The sequence below is a fragment of the Sander vitreus genome, chromosome 1 (assembly GCF_031162955.1).
Source record: "Sander vitreus isolate 19-12246 chromosome 1, sanVit1, whole genome shotgun sequence".
Taxonomy (NCBI): domain Eukaryota; kingdom Metazoa; phylum Chordata; class Actinopteri; order Perciformes; family Percidae; genus Sander; species Sander vitreus.
In genome coordinates, this window is record NC_135855.1 from 25,350,809 (window position 1) to 25,371,912 (window position 21,104).

The 21,104-nt window shown below is 44.8% G+C and overlaps 1 protein-coding gene across 2 annotated transcripts in view; it reads right to left on the bottom strand.

Moving 5' to 3' along the window:
• gse1b (Gse1 coiled-coil protein b) overlaps positions 1–21,104 on the bottom strand; it is a 177,074-nt gene that overhangs the window by 112,146 nt on the left and 43,824 nt on the right. For both annotated transcript variants that reach the window (XM_078250102.1, XM_078250094.1), the window contains exon 2: positions 6,773–6,914. In XM_078250102.1, the coding sequence (XP_078106228.1) occupies positions 6,773–6,914 (142 nt within the window). The remainder of the gene's footprint in view (positions 1–6,772; positions 6,915–21,104) is intronic.

A 21,104-nucleotide genomic window follows, 5' to 3' on the forward strand; every position in this document is an offset into this window, starting at 1 on the left:
GGGTCCCCACAAAGATAGTGAAACAAACAAGTGTGTGTGTGTGTGTGTGTGTGTGTGTGTGTGTGTGTGTGTGTGTGTGTGTGTGTGTGTGTGTGCGTGTGCAGTTATGTTGAGAGAGATGTCTCCTGTTGCTGCTCTTCATCATGTTCCTGAGAGTGCCGTTGGCAAGGAAACCAGAGAGAGAGAGAGACATGAGAGACAAGTCAAGTAGCACCGTTTCGGGTAAGAACAAGACGAAATGGGAAAGAAAAGGCAGACAAATGAGAGAGGAAATATAAAAGCATAGGGTCTTGGAGGAGAGTGGCGGGGGGTTGGCAGAGATGGGGGGATGGTTGGAAGGAGATGGAGTTGGGAGTTAACAGAGGGGAGGCAAAGAGCATGTGACAGTGCGACCCATGCCTCCCACTGACAAGCTTTATTACAGTCCCACCTGCAGTCAGACAGCAAAAAGCACTTAGCCTCAGCCAAGTTGCCTGACAATGGAGGACAGTTTGAGAGGGAGGGAAGAAGAGAGGGATCGACGAGCAGAAAGCAAGGAGGGAGAGAGGGTAGAGGTGGAGACAGGGAGGCTGGGTGGGAGGAAGGGATGACTGAAGTCATGGGGTTACAGAGGGAGGGAGAGAAAAGGAGATAAAAAGAAAAAGGACTGGGAAAAGGTGAACATGACAAGAGCATAAGGAAAAACAAAATTAAAGGAATTAATCAAATATTGCTCAGTTGTTAAGCTCACATCACTGATAAAACCCTGTTTTCATAAAAAATAAAAAAATAAAAAAATCATCTCTATAAAACACTTTTCACACAAATTGTTTTTTTTGTTGGAGCAAGGTTTTCTTATGTATGTCCATCTGCTGTAAATGAAAAGAGACAAACACATACACAACACAGCCTGCTGCCAGCTCTGAGTGTGCAGGCAGTCAGGCTTAATCCTGCTTGAACACCTGTTTCCTTTGTGAGGTCAAGGGTTAGAGTCTGGAGGTCTCTCACTAAGTGGTCATCTTTGTTAGGGTTACTGCTGAAACATGTCTGTAACCTGACCTCAATGCCCTACACTGAGCATTAACCTCACATCGGGTGGCCTCACCAGGGCCTAAATATAACTTCTCCCAAGCCCAAAAGAGGAATTATTTGGGCCACTTTGCACTAAGTAGAGTTATTATATTATTATATATACTGTAGAATGCAGGCAAACATTCAGCCTCAAATAACGTAACAAACTCTTAGATGCTTTTTTGCTGTCATCATTTAGTGCAATCCATGCAACGTGTGAGAAGGAAATAATTAAAGGGGTGAAATGAAGAGAGGTTTATTACTTCCTGCGACAGCTCGCATCTATTAGCCCTCCAGCCTGCTGATGTATCTGCTGATGAGCTATGGCCAAGTAATGACGTGCTCCGCTGGCTGTGAATCCATAGTTCTCCCTAAGTCTACTCTTTCTGGCTCCCAGGCTCTGGATGGAAAACCACAGTCACTAAATCAAACCCATCAGTAGGGAAGACGAGAGAGAGTGAGGGGGGAGAGGGGGTTAACGGCCTCAGTTTCTCAGCCTTTCAGAGAGAGGAATGTGTTGGAAAGGGTACAAATCAACCAGAAGTGACTTCACAATAAGGTCAGTGTGACCAGAGGAGAATCCTGACTCAAATGGTAGACACGCACAAACACACACTCACAGAAACAAACACATTAAGCACACACATGCAAACACAGTGAGTGATTGAGTCGGGGCATAACCCCGTGCCCACCCTGTGAGTGGCTAATAACCGTGGCACAGTGCCAAACCCACTGTCTCCTGACAAATTCCCCCATGCCCGCCAGGACTGGCGCCACACTGCAGAACAGAGCTCTGTTTCTCAAAAATCCTGTGATCATTACATTACCAAATTACTCAAATAGATGGATGCAGCCACAGAGGCCATGCAGCTAGCTTTCCCCCTGAAGAAAGGATATAATGTAAAAGACAATGGGAACACTGTGAATTAAAATGTGTTTGTTGAGACTGCTTCCCCTCACACAAACACACACACACACACACACACACACACACACACACACACACACACACACACACACCTCAACGCCCACTCTGCTGGGCTGGAAAAAGAGGGCAGTAAGGTGGCGCTCTGCCAAGCGTGGTGCTGCCAAGAGACTCGGTATACCCTGGTCTCCAGTGGCATGTTAATCGCACACACACACACACACACCCCCACACACACACACACACACACACACACACACACACACACACATACACTTCCATCTGCTGTGCTTCATGGGAGCGGTGGCAAGCTTGTCACTGTCATTCGAAGTTAGCCCACCCTCCTATCATCCCTACTGAGGGGGGACAAAAGAAAAGAAGAAAAGAGAGGGAGTCGAGGGGGGGAGCATGGCATTCCTCTCCATGCCTCCTCTGTCACCCTCTGATCTCTCTCTCTCCAAACACATCCCCTGTCGTCTCTCTCCATTCAGTGTCGTTGTCCTCCTCTCACCATCCTCCCCATAACTTCCTTCCCCACATCCCAGCACACTGTTCCTGTCATCCCTCAGCTCTATTCTTTCTCACACAGCTACTCTCACTCTCCACCTGCTGCTCTGTTCTCTGGACAAGAGATACAAGGATAGGCAGCTGGAAACACCCGCTCATGGACCTACTGTTCCTCATTTAATGTGTGTGTGTGTGTGTGTGTGTGTGTGTGTGTGTGTGTGTGTGTGTGCAGTGAATATGCTCTTGCAACATGGCTGTTTATGGATTTAACCTCACTGCTGTGTTCTCCATGCAAGACTCTTAATGTGAAATGTTAACCACAGCGGCTAAAGCAACAGCTCAGCCATTGATCCTCCTCCCATGAAAGGCGGGTTGCCAGATACTGTGAATTTCCCCCCTCTGTTCACCAACCAGCACCCACACACCCTTTCTTCAGTGGTGCTCCATGCTCCCTCAGTGGGTAATTGTAATTGTATTGAACTGGCCAGCAGCCAAGCACACAAGACTGCCAAGTCTGCCAAATCCAGCTGTGCCATTGCAATCAAAACACACTCACAGCCTACCTCATGACAATCACATCATCAGCACGTTAAATTCCAAGACACACACATACATGTACACACAAACATAAATGTACATATCTCTGAATGTATGCACTTATTATGACAAGATTGGGGAGAGAATGCTGTGTTGAAACAGTAAAAGGGACCAGAATAAATGTTGAAAAAGGCTAAATCCACACCACTCTTACCTCTTGGTGCTTAAACAGTGGAGATAAAGAAGAGCATAATGGTACAAATTTCCTCACCATATATTTTCCCCTTTACATTAGTCCTGTTTGACCCTTCCTCCATTAGATGTCTATGCAGACAGTACAGCAGGGAGGTTGTTCCTTTTTCCTTCACCACTAATAGTGATGTATTGACTGTGTGGTTGTTTTGAGCCTGAGGGACAGCTGATGTATGTGAAGTTTACAGTGAATGTGTTCATGGGCCTGAAGCACATTGTGGTCAGCCCAGATGTCACATCCTCCCCACTCCAGCCTGTTTCCTGTCTGATAGGGGCTCATGATAGGCCACAACATGTTGGGACATTTGAAATGAGAAATGGGAATTTCTTGTCTGCATATATATGGAGATCTCCTTAACTCACACATTGACAACACCACAATGCAATGTGAAAGCACACTGCCTCCCTCTCTCTGTATGCCATTGGTCAAAACATACATTAGAGCTGTGACCATTAAGCCAATAAATATTCACACACGCACAATTGAAATCAAACTGCAGTTGACAGCAACTGTGTAACAGCAACTGTCTAAAATCATAAGCCTCTCCTTTTAGCTTTACACTAGCTGTTGCATAGGGGCCCATTAAATGATTTAAATCCAACAATCTTAAGATCATGACAGATTGTGCACCTCTCTACTCTATTCGGTGTGAACACCGCCAGCGTGTCTTGTGTCACGTTTCCAGCCTGAGCGGAGGAAATGGGCCATGTCATGTCAGTGTGAACTGCAGCGCAACATGATGGAGAGCACTTAAATAACTCATGAAAACCCTGTTCTCAACCCACACTAGACCACTGGGAGGAATGTTCAGTCTTCTGTGTGTATGAGTGTGTCTGTGGATGTGCGGCGGCCCTGTTTGTCATGACTGTTTAACCAGGTGCCTTTGAGTGTGTTGTGGTTGAGCTAGTGTGCCTGTGTGTGTGTGTTTTCAGTTTCAGTTGGAAGGAGAGCTTAAGATGAGTTTCTGTAAACGACAGGGGGGCCCTCATGGCTAAACAGATATAGCCTTAGAGAAAAGAGAGAGAGAATGGCCTGAGCAGGAGGGAGTGGTAAGCAAGAGAGAAAGATACTGTAGAGCAGGATGAGAGAAAGTGAAAAAAGGAGGGTGGTGAGTTAAAGGAGAACTCCGGCCAATTTTTACGTTAATCTTGATCGCTATAACTATGTTAGTACTGTCGATAGCAAAACAACGAGCCAAATCGGTCCCAGCAAACTGGAGTTGCTGCAGCTAATGCCCAGAGCTCCCAGTGAGCTAAAATTGGCTCTCAAATGGTTTTGGGGGAATAACATAAAGAGTGCCTTTGTGCCTCTTAACAGACACAAAATACAATACAAAGACGTAAAAATTGCCCAGAGTTCTCCTTTAAGTAAATTAAATTTACAAAAAGTCCTGTGTTTATAAGTGTAAACACACAAAAAAGGAAGAGAACAGATACCAAGCAAAAAGGCAGTCCAGCTTTACTGATTACAGGAGACAGCTGCACTTTCCACATAAACGCACTGAGCTCCAAAACCCACTGTAGTGATGGCCTCCCTCGGGACATACTCACACATACACGCTTGCATGTCATTTATTTTTTGTGTTAGTTCCTGCTTCATCATGACATCTTCCAACTCATCTCTCAGTCTCTTTTATCACTATCATCCTTTACTTCACCAGCATCCCAGTGTTTCCCGCAGCACTTTCCAGATGAGGCGGCCCGCCTTAACAACACGCGCCTGCCGCCTTAATGAAGTCTTCAAAAAAAAATTTAAATATCCGCCGTGTTACTCTGTCCTGTTTGAGTGGCTGTAATGTACAAGTCGCATCAACACAGTCACAGGAAAACAAGGTAACGGCGAGTTGAGCTGGGGCGTGCCCGGGCAGAGACGGGGTGATGGACTTACCGGAGCGTTGGCATATGGCAGGCAGAGAGCATTTATATATGTATCTCTGTCCTGTTCTTCACATCAATGAGGCTTTCTTCTCTTGTTTCAACGAAGTGAATACATGACGAAGTGACTGGAAATATCCATCACCTCTCGCTTTTTTTAATCACTACACGCGGTTCACAGCACACGGTTAGTTAGCATAGTTAACACTACACACAGTGAAATTACGTGTCCTGTTTTTATTTCACGCATACTATCTGCTTTGAGTGAGTGAATCTATGGGCTGAGCTATTATCACAGAGCTGTTTGTTTTGGAGAAGAGTTGTCAGGCGAAGTGGAAGAGAGCGTGTTACGGAGGATAATGGGAGCCATGCGAGTAAAACTGTTATAGTAATTTTATTTTTTTTTAATAGTTTAATGAGCTTAAAATTGCACATTTTTGAAAAGCTGGTTATTTATTAATTATAAATTATTATTGAAATGTAATACTTAGTGTATTTGTGTAGTAACCCCCCACGGTCAGATGCCAACCCTACCACCTTTACTAACAAATGTTCTGCGGGAAACATTGCATCCCAACAATTTGCTTATTCATCTTTCTGGCTCAACACTATACTGCAGATGAAGGAGACGTGAGCAAACCTATAATCCATTGCTCTGGGTCGAGGATGGCAGCAATAAGAAACTGCTGATTACTGATTAGCGGTACGCAAAATGAAAAAAAGCAACAACAGAAAACAGTGAGATATGCTGTGTAAGCATTTGCATGTGAACATTATCAAATGTCAGTGCATGGTTTGAGAGTCTTTGTGTGTACGTTTTGTGGGCAGGTTGGGTTTGCACTGTCAACAATTAAAAGCAGTTGCTGTTAAACAATGCATTCAAAGAAGGTAAGGAAGGGCTAAGATCCCCAGAACATTTGCAAAACAAACTGCAGGGAAATCATAAGTATTATCTCCTCCTGGTCTCACAGCAGTATGTATAGGTTGACTGTTGTAATGACAAAAGAAGAAAAAGAATAGTCAATCCAGTTTGGGTGAGAAAATACAATGGTTGTGGAGGAGCGTGGTTAAAGCATTACAAGAGTATGAAGTGTGTGAAGACATGACAGCACATGACTTTTTATTTTAAACTCTTCGGTGAGCCACCTCAGACCGTATCTCATTCCCTCCAGGGGTCTCACTACTTCCTTTGTTGCCACACAGCAGGGTCAAAACGACACCTCACACAGAAAAGAGGAAGCCGAGATAAGATGCCTGCTAAGTGAAGAGATACAGAAGATAAGTCTAATCTTAGTAGTTGAATGATGAAGGCTGAACCAAAGCATTTACTATTGTAAGTTCTGAGTGAAAGTCTCTCTCACCGTTGTGACCACACAGAGCGATGAGATTAAGAATTGCAATATGAAACATAATGCTGCCAGTGATTGTAGAATAGCCACAGGGATATGTAATTGCAGTGGTGTGTGTACTAAGCTCTATCAAAGATGATTCCATTGGTGTAAAGTGACATGCTATGGATTTCACAGTCACATCCTATAAACAGGACTTTAAAATGAACCAGACAGCATTATGTTAAGCCACAGCAACAAAACAGAGGTAAAAAAAATTTGGGAGAGCTATACTCACTGGAAAGTGGGCGGTCAGCTCGGTCAGCTTTCTCTGGCTCCGAGGTCACTGGGTGAGAGGGAATGTGGTCACCTGCAGGCTGCAAAGGCCCTGAGTCCACCTCCTTACTGGCTCCAGCCGCACTCTCAATCACAGTACACGCCTGAAAGATGATAGACATAATTAACATACCGGAAATAAAAGAAGAATTTTGACGCTACAATGTCCTTATTTAAGATAGAGGTGGAGTTCATGAATTAAATATGAATCAATGAGTGACTTTAATTCGGTCAGGAACACTATCGTCATAGATTGAACCATTTATTGCAACAAATGGAAATACAGTTATGCTTGGCGCTGAGGGCTCCGCTCTTGATAATGCTCCCTGGACCAGCCAAGCAGCATGTTAAGCTGAAACAGGGAGCACCATGCAGAACCCCCCCTCCACAGCGGGTAAAAAAAGAGTGAGACATTGAAAACCATTTTAAACTTTGAGTCATGTTAGGACTCTGAACTAGGAAGGTGGAGGCTGGAGTGGTGGCAGCAGCAGCAGCAGCAGCAGCAGCAGCGAGTGATGCAACGTCAGTGTAGCAGGAACCAGTGAGGAGGGAGTCATATTTAAAAGGGCCGCCTCGTGAGAATGGCCGTGATTGGTGTGTGTCTGATAGGAACGATAATTCAATCAGCGGGTGTATGACTTCCGTGTCCTGCATGAACAAACGCTAAGATTAATTATAAGACCACTAGACTAGATACGGCTTATGCTACACACATACACTAACTCTAACTAGTGCCCTGATAATGTTATGGAAACAAAAGTGTCAACAGTGTACAACAGCAATATTGACATAATAATAAAATCTAAACAATGAAAAGACACTGTTGGTGCAAATATAGCAATTAACTGCAGATGTAGCCATTTTAGCTACTGTCAGAGCACTCAGATTTCTGCTATAAAAAGACAACAACTGAAGGAGATGCAGCGCTGGGTGAAGAAGTGTCCCTTCCCTGAAGTGACAGAGTCGCAAAACAGACAGACTTTGATTCTCAAAGATGGAGAGAGACAGAGAGAGAGAAAGAGTTTTCGTGACAGCCCAAGTCTGTTTGGATGTGCTTTGCTCTGCTCCCTTCCACAGCTGAAAGAGGAAAGAGGGATGAGCCTTCAGGAGAGAGACAAGCTGACCATGAAAAGCAGAGGGCTAAGCAGAGGGTGGCTGTCTGTGAGAGAGAGAGAGAGAGAGAGAGAGAGAAGTGGGGAGAATTTCAAAGAGGCTGTGATGGCTCCCTCCATTGACGAGTAGCAGTGAGACAGGCAGGGGAGGTGCAGTGCATCTCAAGACAAAAAGGCACCCTGGGCTGATGAAATATACATAGCTCTCAGCTGGAGGCAGAGACACAGCGCGACAGAGGGGGGCCCTGAAGACTGACGAGACTCCACAACCCCTCCTAAACACACACACTGCTAAAAATAAAACACACAGACACGTTCCTAATGACTTCTCACGAAGAGCCAGGGGGGAAGTAGTTAGTGCTTTTTGTGTGTGTGTGTGTGTGTGTGTGTGTGTGTGTGTGTGTGTGTGTGTGTGTGTGTGTGTGTGTGTGTGTGTGTGTGTGTGTGTGTGTGTGTGTGTGTGTGTGTGTGTGTGTGTGTGTGTGTGCTTACACACACACAAAAATGCAGGTGCTTGTGAGCATCAAGGTGCATCAGTGTTCCCTCTTATTTCAGGCTACATCCACACTACTAAAATCCACACTGTGAAAAGTAAGACCAGGAATTTATTTGTTTGGACCGACGACAAAGTGAAACTGTTACTTGTGTTGTTGTCTCTGTTTCTGCCCATCCAGACCACAATGCAACCCTGGAGTTTTTAAACAAAAACGTATTAGTGAGGATGTAGCCTAAGACTGAGTGGGCAAAACCACAATAGTTGCTATAACACAAAAAAGTGTTTTGGCTGTTGGCTTATAATCCACCTGCTGGTCAGGGGAATGTTTTGGGATGGAAGTTTTTCTCAACTGTCTCTCTTGCTCAGACCTGTCCAGACCTGCCCTCTCTTCAGGCCCAGACAGCTGCCTCCTTCACACCAGCAGTTAAAAAACATTTAAACACACCTCACTTAATAAACTCACCCTTTGTTCAAGCTAACAATCCACCTCTCCCACGCACTCTCTGTAATGGCTATGCCACGGATTCTCGTGTGTGTGTGTGTGTGTGTGTGTGTGTGTGTGTGTGTGTGTGTGTGCGCACTTTCTGAGCTACCAGAGACTGGGTATATTCACTTCTTTGCTTTGTCGAGTTTCCCTACTTATCTTATCCTCTTCATGAGGCTCGTTGGGCGTTTGTCCCCAGTCTGTATTGCTAACAACTCAGGTGTAAGCAAATAGTAAGGTAAATAGTCACGTCTGAGCCTGGGGATTACCTCTACTCCAGAAAACATACACAACAAACATGGCCACAGGTTTCCTAACCTTTTCTGTCTCTCGTTCTTTTTTTGATTAAAAGTGCAACCGTGAGGCGCTCGTTTATGATTTTCCCAAACTGTATATTTAACTGTGAGAGACAAAAGGAGAAATGTATACGTAGAGCGGATACTAAGGGCCCTATCTTGCACCCAGTGCAATTGACTTTGTACACCGACGCATGTATCGTTCCTATTTTGCACCCGACGCGCAGCAGACTTTTCCCCCCCACAGACAAAAAGAGGAGCCGTGTTCCGACGCAAACGTTCCCTAGTGCTATTTTGCAGTTTCAGAAAACAATTCCGCCATAGACCAGGAAAAACCAAGTCTAAAGTCAGTGGCGCGTTATTCAGATGCTATTTTAAGGGCGCATGCTTGGCCGTAATGTAGAGTGTGCACATCGCGCATACACTTTGCTTCTCTCATCTTACGGACCCAGCAGTTCCCATTTTTGCAAACCATACATAAATACAAGGAAAAATATGAACTTGTTTTACACAACATTCCTATGAATCATGGATGTGTTGATGTAGCCTGGTCCTACCAGACTGTCGTACATTTCATTTGTACAGAGAGTCGGGCCTCTCTCCATTGACAAGTGTTAACTTCCTTGAAGGCGGGTACTCTGTTGAAGTTTAAAACTATTGGATTTGCCCAGAGCCACTCTGGATCTGCCATAACCAATCGCTAACATTTGGTCGTGACGTATGTCATGCGCATGTGCAACAAGAGGGGAGACCGACAACAACTGTCGGCTTATATTTAGCATTAGCATCGCTAGCGTTAGCCTTAGCCAACTCCTTCACCACTAACGGAGGGAGCTGGAAAATCAAACTTTTCCCGAACCCCGTGGGGAGGAGGGCCACAACATCATGGACACCAACAAAACTCAGCAAAGATTGTTCTTGCTCGGGCTTTAACTTCTGGATATTCGGCAGCATTGCTGCCACAACGGACCGAATGGCTTCGCTCGCATCTTTCTAGTGCACGTCCTCAACATCATCGTTCTCAGCCACTCCCTCTGTTCGCTGATTGGACCTATAAATATTTGACCGGAGAAAACCCAAGAATATACCACAAACCGAGACGGAGTACTGAAGGGAAATGAAAATTGAGCGGAAGTAAGAAGGAGGGCGGAGCCAGGCTAGTATTGATGACATAAATGAGGAAATATTAGAGGACTTAAGGAGATGTGATGTTGAACTGCATTTGCCGATGCCACTTAACCCAAATGCCCCAACAGCAGCACGGGAGAGGAGAGGCAGAAGAGCTGCATCATCTATAGTGAGGTAATCTGGGTCTAATGTTAGACTACATTGCAAAAATATCACCATGCATTTATAACCTCGTGATTCAGTGAGAGTGAGCCCAAAACATCGGAAAGTATGTTTTTGTGACATTTCTTTATTTACATTTTGTCAAAAAGAAAAATCAATAGCAAACGTCGGTCTCCTCGGCTGTGAACTGCTCCTGGCGTGTGCCCATGGATGTATTAACAGCGTGCGCCTAGCAAATCTGCCATTATAATAGCAATCCGCCATGGAACAAGTGCGCCTGCTTTTAAAGGGAACGTGAGATAACGCTCTGATTGGTTTATTGCACATTACGCCCAAACCACACTTATGAGTAATGTAGCTACTTCAGACCGACCCATTTTAGATTTGCGTCGGGCACAAGAGTCATTTATCCCGCCGGTATAATAGCAACAGCGCCCGAGATCCGCCCACAAAGCTACTTGCGTTTGGCGTTTGATAGTTGCGTTTCAGATCGTTAAAATAGAGCCCTAAGTGTCTAAACAACTCTGTCAGTTCCGGGCCATGAGCCTTTATAATTTAATCACTAAGATATTGTTGCTTCTCTCGTCCACAAAACAGATGGTGGAAAGTAGCACTTAACATATAAGCTGGGACGCTAACATTTGATGGTACGCATTTAGCTGTTGCCATAATTGCTCCCACATGACTTATCTATGCCCATATAATTAGGGAGGGGCATGATTACTTACAGTCTGTCATGTTACATAACAGAGTGTTACTGTGGGCACAACAATTACATAGTTGTAAGGTTGACAAGACTAAAAGTCTACAGCTCTGTGAGGCTGTACTTAGACACAGCAATGCTTTGAGCAAAATGCTAACAGAGTACTAACATTCTCACAATGACAATGTTTACATGCTGATGTTTAGCAAGTAATGTTTTACACCATTAGTGTAGCATGTAATCATGCTGACATTTGCTAATAAACATGAAACACAAAGTACAGCTAAGGCTGATGGTAATGTCCTTGGTTTTGCAGGTATTTGGTTAAAGCCAAAGCCAAAGCATTGGACGAAATGTTTAACTGATGAAAATGTTAAACTGTGTCTGAGTTTATAAGCACACTTGATGCCCTTTGAATAGAGCAGAAATAGGCCGGGGACATGTAAGATGCAGCGCAGGAGTCAGGAGGTGAAATGAGAAGGATCTAGAGAGGTAGTACTAATTGAGGTTAATTCCACAGTTCAGCATTATCTCCGCTAATCGGTAAGGAGGAAGTTGGTAATGGATGATGTTGCAGGAAATGGAGAGAGCCTGCCAGCAAAAATCACACAGCAGTGTGAAGTACTATATGCCCCCAAAGGATCACAAGCCATTACCAGCTGAGTACAGATCTTGATATGAAGCTGCAGATAAACAAGAGAGTCCAGAGGACCTGCGGGCTTGCACAGGGAAAAGTGTGAGTGCTTGTGTGCGTGTATGAGTGTGTTCGAGAGAGGCCTGTCAATCACAACTTCTCTAGTCATTTGCCTGTTTGAACCCACATCTCACCTGCCAACCTCTTGAAGCAGTGCTGACACTGTCTTGCACACACACACCACACTCTGGACTCAATATCACTTCATAGTGACATAGTGACACACAGGGAGTGATGGGGTGATGCACATCACCCAGAAACACATGCACCCTCTAACAATAACTCTCGCTCTTTCTCGCTGTCTCTCTCACACACACACACACACACACACACGCACACACACACACACACACACACACACACACACACACACACACACACACACACACACACACACACACACAGTCATTGTGATCTAACCCAGGCCTCTCCAGGGACAAGCTCTTTCATCACGGCCATGCCCGTCGATACTTGAGCCCTGCACAACATCTGCAGTTCAACACCTACAAGATTCATTAAGGAGGACAGAGACTGAAGCAAAAGGATACATCGATAAGCAGAGGAGGTGGGCGCACATGTGTGTGTGTGTGTGTGTGTGTGTGTGTGTGTGTGTGTGTGTGTGTGTGTGTGCCACCAGGGGCCAGTGCCATCCATAAACACTGCTGTACACTACTCTAGACAGGAAATACACTTGAGGATGTCGATAAGTTAGTCAGCGGGGGTGAGGATAGATCAATAGGAACACAGGATGATGTCAGTGGCTGCAGATGAGATCACCTGAGGCGACTAAGGATCTACATATGAGGAGTTTTGATATTAAATGAATTCTGTTATCACCAAGTGTCCCGTATTAACTATTTTACAGGAACTATGGAGGCAGTAGGATCAGGAATTGAATCATTTTTTACTACAGGAAATTGTAATTTCATGAAGTAGTCCTTCTCTCGCAATCCTCCTCCACAACCAGCTGAAGAGTCAACTAAGACTGAGTACAGACTTTTGAAAGACCTTATTCCTCAGTTGTTCTGCCTTTACTGCACTGGCATTACCAGTTGATTAACTATTGTGTTACATCATTTCATGTCATATAGTTGCAAAGCAGATGTTTATTCATGTGAAAATGCCACAGATTATAACTTCAACATTATTGGGAATAAATAACTCCAGAGGCAAACTGCGATTCTCCCTTGAGATTTGGGAAAATGGAAGGAGATGAAACTGATTTCACCCACAGGACATGACTGCCCTATATCACGTTTGCCTTTCTTGCCATGGTGTTGAATGTGAGTGTCCACACGCTCGAGCTGATGTGTGCTTGTGTGTGTTCTCAGCTCTACTGACATTTCCTCAAACGTGGTTGACATTTCCAGGGGATTTGAAGATTTGATCCCTTCTGTGTTTGAAAAGTTGTGTGCTGCCCTCCTCAAAACACAGGGAAACGCTGCAGCAGATCCGGCAGAGTGCCCTGCCTTCAGGGCCTTACTCTACACCATTTGGATTAGCCTGTTCTCACTCACCCGGAGTGTGATCAGGAGAAGACCTGCACTATACAATGCCTGCCTTTTAGAGATGACTGGTTCACTGCTTGATCTTTTACTTAGTCTTACTGTTTTCCCCTGAGCTGTGGAATGTTTCTGCTTCCCTCAACTGGGGCAGAAAAGCCATCGCCAAAAGATGAGAGAGGAAAGTAGATAGAAATGGTGTGGGAGGGAGCGAGATGGAGAGAAAGCAAGAAAGTGTGAGAGAGAGGGAGGGAGAGATCTGTTTCTCCTGCTACAGGCTGGTTAGTGGAGCGAACTGACACAGACTGACATCTCTCTTCCACGGAGGCCGAGTTAAAAAGAGTCTCACTAGTCTTTGTCCATTACTCTCTCTCTGGTTCCAACCTTCCCTCTTCTTACTCTTTCAACTGTCCTGACCTGTCTCTCTCTCTCTCTCTCTCTCTCTCTCTCTCTGCCCACCCTGCAGCTCCCATCTCTTGCTTTTTCTGCCTGGATGGACTCTGCAGCAGTCCTGTCCTAGCCTGGGGCTCAAATTACACCCCACCACCCTGTGCTGGCCACACACTCACACGGAAACACACACACACACACACACACACACACACACACACACACACACACACACACACACACACACACACACACATACACATATGCAAGCCCATAAAGTAGCCATGAGGAGGCCCTGGGCCCAAACACAGATCAGGCTTGGGTCAGTCAAAGTCGAAGCCCGAAAGAAGCAAGCCTCACACTGAGGCTGATCTGAGGGCAGCTGGATAGACACAATTAGACAATAGATAAATAGATGCATACAGAGGTGCACATGCATGCACCAACTACCATTTCAGGCATCTATTTATCCAGTGTCCTTTTCAATATAAGCTGATACTTGTAAGGGACTTTAAATGTTTACTGAAAGATTACATTTAAGAGAAGAAGAGAATTGGGCTTGCTTATTTGATTGTCTGCATGACTGAATATGCAGAAAATACACAAACACTTATACACACACGCTTGATAACTAACCCCACAGCTACAAAATGTAAAATATTATCAAAATTCATTCATGTGGCATATTGCTTAACCTGCCTTCCCCCAAAATAAAACACTTGCACAGTTGACCATATGTCTTGTATAGCCAAATTAAAAAACATCCTTTAATTGCAACACTTGAACTGATGCTGGGCACGACCTTGGAGCAAGCCAGAATTAGCTTCAGTCTCTTGTCCAAAGAAATACCTCAGCAAACATTAGAATTGCTAATAAGATTCAGACTGAATCAGCAGTACATGTTCAGTCTAACCAATCCTGCGATGTCTGCACACAAGCTAAAGCATACTCCCCAGCAGCACAGGATACTGGAGGTCAGTGGATCAGCCAAAGTAGGTGCTCATCTAACCTCAGCGCTCTCTATCATCCTGCCCTTGCCAGTGATGGTATGGCTGTCAAACATGTGCATACTGATGAAGAGCAGAGCTCGAAGGAAGGGAAGCACAGCATTTGATATATCACAGTAAACATTTGGCCACTTCCTGGGTTGGTTTGTCCCCTGGAACAGGATGCATGTGTACAAGTGCCTCAATAACTATGTGATACTTTATTGATGCCTGTAGGGTCCTTTTTCTTCCACCCCTTTAAGGCAGATCATAGTACACAGAGCAGGAGCAGGGAGGGACTTACACAGTACCACTGCATATATCTGCATGAATATGTATGATGTATTTTACTCCTGTCTGTTTTAACTTTTTTAGTTTATCTTCAGAATTCAAATTCAAGGTTAACAGACTACTAATTCACAGTTATTTGAATTAAGACTTAGATAGGTTAAACATGCAGTTTGGTCTTAAGCTGCGGGGTGAGGAGAGGCTAAATGGATGTCAATAAATCAAGAGAAATGCTCCTTCATGGCACTACAGTGTGACCTTGGGCTAAAGTTCCAAATACATAAATGCACTCAATCATACTCAGCCTCAGAAACAATGCTTTATACACAATAAGTGTGTGTGTGTGTGTGTGTGTGTGTGTGTGTGTGTGTGTGTGTGTGTGTGTGTGTGTGTGTGTGTGTGTGTGTGTCTGTGTGTGTGTGTGTGTACAGACAGGTAGTAACATGTATACGCAAAGATATACACATAGCTGGTAACGACTGCAGGGCTGCGTCTTTCTCCCAAGTCTGTTGGGAACTCTAACAGGAAGAGGATAAGTGCTATCGATTGGCTTCTTTCCTGCCTGGCCCGGCTGTCAGAGCAAAAACAAGTTGACCGTTTGACCATCTGCTTTTCAGTGCAGCACTAACTACATGTACACACACAAACACACACACAAACAGACAGTGCTTGCCTTCCAGTTCGTCTAGGATTTGAGGATACACCTGAAGCACTACATTACCAAGTCCTTTTATGTTTTTGTGTGAGTGAATGGGTTAGGAGCCATAATGAGAAGACTTACAATCCATATTTTAATATATATATAATATATAGAGTAATAAGTCACAGAAGTGAACCTTTCTACAACATAATCTATGTTTGTTATCCATTACATGCTTCCATACTGTTCCTGAAAAGAACAGTATGCGTGTTGTGTGTACTGCTTATGGCTACAGCAAGTATTACATGTAGCAAGACAAGCTGGTATGGAGACAGACACGGGTCAATATAAAACACTCCTCTGGGCAGCACTGTGACATTATGAACAGAAATCTCTGCAGCACTCAGCTCTTCGATGGCATTTAGATATGAGGCAGACGAAAGATGGAGGCATACAAATCAGGAGGAGGGATGAGAGGATGGGCAGATAAACAGACTGACGGCGACAGAGAGGCTGCTCACTGCGGTTTAAAAAATCAAAGGGAGGGATGGAATAAGAAAACAGTAGCAAGTGGGTGTTTTTATGCATCTGCACTGCTGGCACTCTTTGTTTCCAGCTATACATAAATGCCTTGCAGACATGAATGGATACCTTGACATGCAGAAGTAAACTGATTTCTCCTGAACACGGGTTGTGGCACAGTCAGAATGGTGTAGGCCACTGTGTATTACTGTGGCAGTGGTGTTACTGTGGTGTTTTTGCAAGTATGAGAAACTAGTTTGGGACAACTGCAAAGTTTTTATCTTCATTCTTTAACACAGAAAGGCCCTCACAAAGATAAAAAGATAATGTACTGGCCAAGACAAAACATACATTACAGACTACTTAGTTACATAAAATATAAAGAGAATAATATCAAATCACATACGATAAAAAAAAATAATGTGAGACATGATAACATAAGAGTAATATATTATAACAAGGAATACAAAAAAAATACACTCCTCCTCAATTGACTAGCCAAAAAGGTCAATCTGGTGAAAAAGAGCTGCAAAAAATATTGATTTACTTTTAAGGTGCGATCCTGACACAGAGAAACAATCAACATCATTGCATTTTCAGCATTGTTACCAAATATTATGTCCTGTCATAGTTTTCAAGCCAAGCTGAAGTATACAGTGGTTGTAAAACTCACCATTGTTCCATTTTATTTACATGATTTAGCACATCATATCAAAGGTGCAGTGTAAATACGAACATCTTCAATATTAACCATGTTGGTATCAAAATGTCATATTTTATGTGCAGGCTTTATTGCTCCATTTACTGGTAAATGTGAAAGACTGGTGTCAGCCAAAAACACTGCTGCACTAATATATTTGTTGTCAGGACCCAGGAAAATATATACAGTAGGTAATATATACAGCAGAGCATAGCACAGCAAAACTATTCTCCAGAGGGAGAAGAAAGTGGGGAGACAGCGAGAACAAGCTAGAGAGAGATATATAGATAGAAGGAGAGAGAGAGAAAGAAAGAGAAGCACAAAGGTCTGTTTTCTGCTGCTTGGGTAAAGTGTGTCCAGGGGGCAGCTGAGTGAGCACACACAACACAAAGCTTGTCATTAGTCCCAGCTTTCTGCAGACACAACAAACTGCATGTGTGTGTGTGTGTGTGTGTGTGTGTGTGTGTGTGTGTGCGTGCGTATGCGTGTGTGATATAGAGAGAGAGAGGATGACGATGTGTGCATGTGCGCCTTTGGGTGTGCGTAGAGATTTTGTGCATGTGTGGAGTTCCAGACATTAACAAAAGCCTGTTGTTGTGCTTGTCTTCTCTGATGTACAGCTCCTTCAGGATCATAGCCCTGTGCAGTCAATACTCGCCTTTCCTGCTTGTGTGAATGTGAGTATGTGTGTGTGAGATTAGTTGCAACGTATAGATACCCCCCCCTCATCTTTTGTTCCCCTCCCCTCTCTTCTCTTCTGTCCATCCTCCTCCCTGTATTTTCCTATGACACCGCCACACACACCGCCTCCTGTCTACCAGCTGGCACTTTGCAGCCATTCATCAGAGCTATGATTAGTGAGTTGAGGAATGTCATGTAGCTGCAGCCGACTCCTCACCCCGACCCTGACCTTTCACCTCTGGACGACCCTGGACCGCAGCAGCTGCTTTTACCCTGCCTGACACACTCCATTAGGCCTGACACCTGCTTCTACACACATCAAATCACTGTGAAACACACACCCACAGAAACACTTATACACACAAAGATGCAAAGGACGGCAGCAGAAGCAAGATTCAAAACAGCACACAAACACAATGGCCTTTACACATGCTAATGCAGTAAGGCGGCCCTTTTATGAGATTACACAGTCATTACAGTGAGAGGGGTCAGGAGGGGCACCTGTAGCTGAGTGGCTCCACAGTCTATCAGGCGTCGGTGTGTGTGTGTGTGTGTGTGTGTGTGTGTGTGTGTGTGGAAAAACAACAAGAGAATAAAAGAGTGTGATACAGAGTGCACTGTTTAAAATAATGTATAAGCAGACTTTGAGGAGGGATATGGAGCCAATACTAGAGTCATTCAGTAGACACTGTGCATATGCTCTGTGTGCATTAATACACTCTTTGTATGAGTGGATTTGTGATCTGTGTGTGTGTATGTGTGTGTGTGTGTGTGTGTGTGTGTGTGTGTGTGTGTGTGTGTGTGTCTGTGTCTGTGCCTGTGTGTGGGCCCCAGGCTGACAGCTCAGTGCTAGCCATCTGCTGGCAGTCACACCAGGAGAAAGCAACCACAGCCAAACAATGGAGAGCAATGACAGGCCAGGATTTGTGGAGAGTTTTTCATGTGTGTGCGTGCGTGCATGCGTGCGTGCGTGCATGTATTTTGGTGTGGTGTGCGCGTTTTCCCTTCAAAGATCCAAATGAGCCCCTCTCTATGAGCATGTGCGGAGGGGTGTGGCTGTTGTTGATAGGCTGTCTCTGTTACCAGGCGATAGATTAACAAGCCCAAATGGCCATCTGAGGAGGATAGATAGCATGGGCGAGTGTGGGCTCACTTTTTTTCTTCCTGTGTGTCACTTGCTGTCTGCCTTCTGTACGTTTGTATGTCTGTCTACCCCTTTTCTATTTCACCTTCTCTCTCCCTCTGGCCCTTCCTCTCTTTGTAAGTTGTAAGTTGATATGAATATACAGTCAATGGCTAGGTGGATGTGCACTACTGAGGTTCGGTTTGTGCATAAAATGCACATACAGTTTACTTTCCAACCTTTCTGTGTGTGCATATGCAGGCTTCTTTCTTTCCAACATATTGTACAGTATGTTTGTCAACCTCTATCTATTTCTCTCTCTCCCTATCTGCAGGTAGAGTGCCATCGTGGATGCAGACAGATGGTCGGGTGTTGGGAGGAAGCTGGCTTGCCTGGATTTGACACACCAGTCTGACAACAAGCATTATCCAGCTGGGTAGAGGCCTACTGTGCCTCCTAGAAAGAGCATGCCAGGTGGCCAAAAAACAGGCTGCTGGTCTCCCGAAGCCACTACACACATAACCCTCTAGTCACTATTCTGCTATTTTACCACCAAACACAACACAGGGCTGTTTCCGACTAAGAAATACAAATAAGTCAAGACCGCAAGCCAGAAGCAGAGGAACTAAAAAGGAAATGGCCAAGTAAGGACAAGAGGCAAATGGCTGATTATGAAAAGAATCCCTCTCCCTGCACTCCATTTGAAGAAGAGTATTTGTGCCCATGTGCATATGCCTGTGCTGTGAGTGTTGCTTTGGCCATCCATGCCTTTGTATGGCAGCACTTCAAAGGCAGCCTTCAGTAAGTTTCTGCATTTCCACCTCTTGCTGCTGCTAGTTTGTGTGTGTGTGTACGTGTGGAGCAGTGCCTCCTGTAGCTGGGGGCTATGGCTGATCACCACTACCGCAGCGAGGCTGGCATGACATGCCCACTGGCGCACTTACAGGGCACACCTATTTACACAGGCCCAGACTGAATGGCAGGCATTGTCTGGGTGAGAATGCAACAGTTAAGCTCCTGATTAAGGCAGAACAAAGCCCTGAGGGGCAAGAATGATGAATGCATGAAGCAAAAGAGGAGGGAGCCAGAGAGGGAGGGAGGAAGAGATGAAGGGAGGCAGGGAAGGGAGGCTCTGTAAAGGGGAATCTCATCTGCTGTTGCAGGAAGGCGAGTTGGGAGGGAGAAACTGAAAGAGGAGAGGAAGGGAAGGAGGCAAATTGGCAGCGATGTAAGGGACTAGAATAGATGCAGTTAGAGAAGGGAGAAGGAGATGATGTAGGATGTAAGGAGAGAGGCAGGTTAAGGATAAAAAAAAAGGTAGGGAAGGAACAAAGAGGGAGGCAGGGTGAAAAAGACTAAGTGGGGGATGAGCAGAGAGGCAGGCTTAGAAGACAACAGAAAGGGAGCCAAGCAGGGAGGTAAAGAGAGAGAAGAGAGGAGGGAGCTACTGTCGAGGTATCCTCACTGATAAGAAAGAAGAGATGCTACACTATTACAGCAATGAGGTAGATAGACAGATAGCGCCCTCTAATGGTATTTGTGCACTAGCAATGTGCTCTCCATCCTGCACCCCCCCCCACCCTTGTCCAGGGAGTAAACAGCAGACAAGAGGAAGAAGCCCATCACTGACACATTTTCTAATCAATTAAAATGGTAATACACTCATTGGGACACTGCTATGAAGCCCTGAAATAAAAAATTACATTTTACACTAACGTGAAGGATGTGATACTATAGGAAATCAGTAGTAATCAGTGGACAATTTATTCTGTTGATTTATTCTGCTGATTTATAAAGGGCCACATAGTGTGTGTGTGTGTGTGTGTGTGTGTGTGTGTGTGTGTGTGTGTGTGTGTGTGTGTGTGTGTGTGTGTGTGGTACACTTGGTGACACCGTGGCAACGTATGGGCGCAAACAGTGTGTATGACGAGGGGTGAGCTACTCCCTGAGTGTGTATGTATCCTAGCAACAAGGCGTAGTAGCAGTTCAGTAAGCAGCTGGTAGATTGGGACACAGTGGCCATGATGGATTTATCACAACGTGTGTGTGTGTGTGTGTGTGTGTGTGTGTGTGTGTGTGTGTGTGTGTGTGTATGTGTGGGGGGGGGGTTACATTTAACAGCTGTGTGTGCGCACATGCTGTGGATGCACAGCATGTGCGCACACACGTTTAACACTTAAACACTCATCACCGTGTCAAGCCGGCATTTGCGATGATAACAACCAATAGACAGCCTATATATAATACAAGGACTATTATCACTTGTCTGTCAATTTTGGTTGGTTTGGTCTGTTGGTTTTTGGTCTGCCTTTTCTCCTGCCATCTCCACAGATTTTACACATCATGTTACAGGTACTAGGGCTGTTGGAACGAATTCTGGAAGTAGA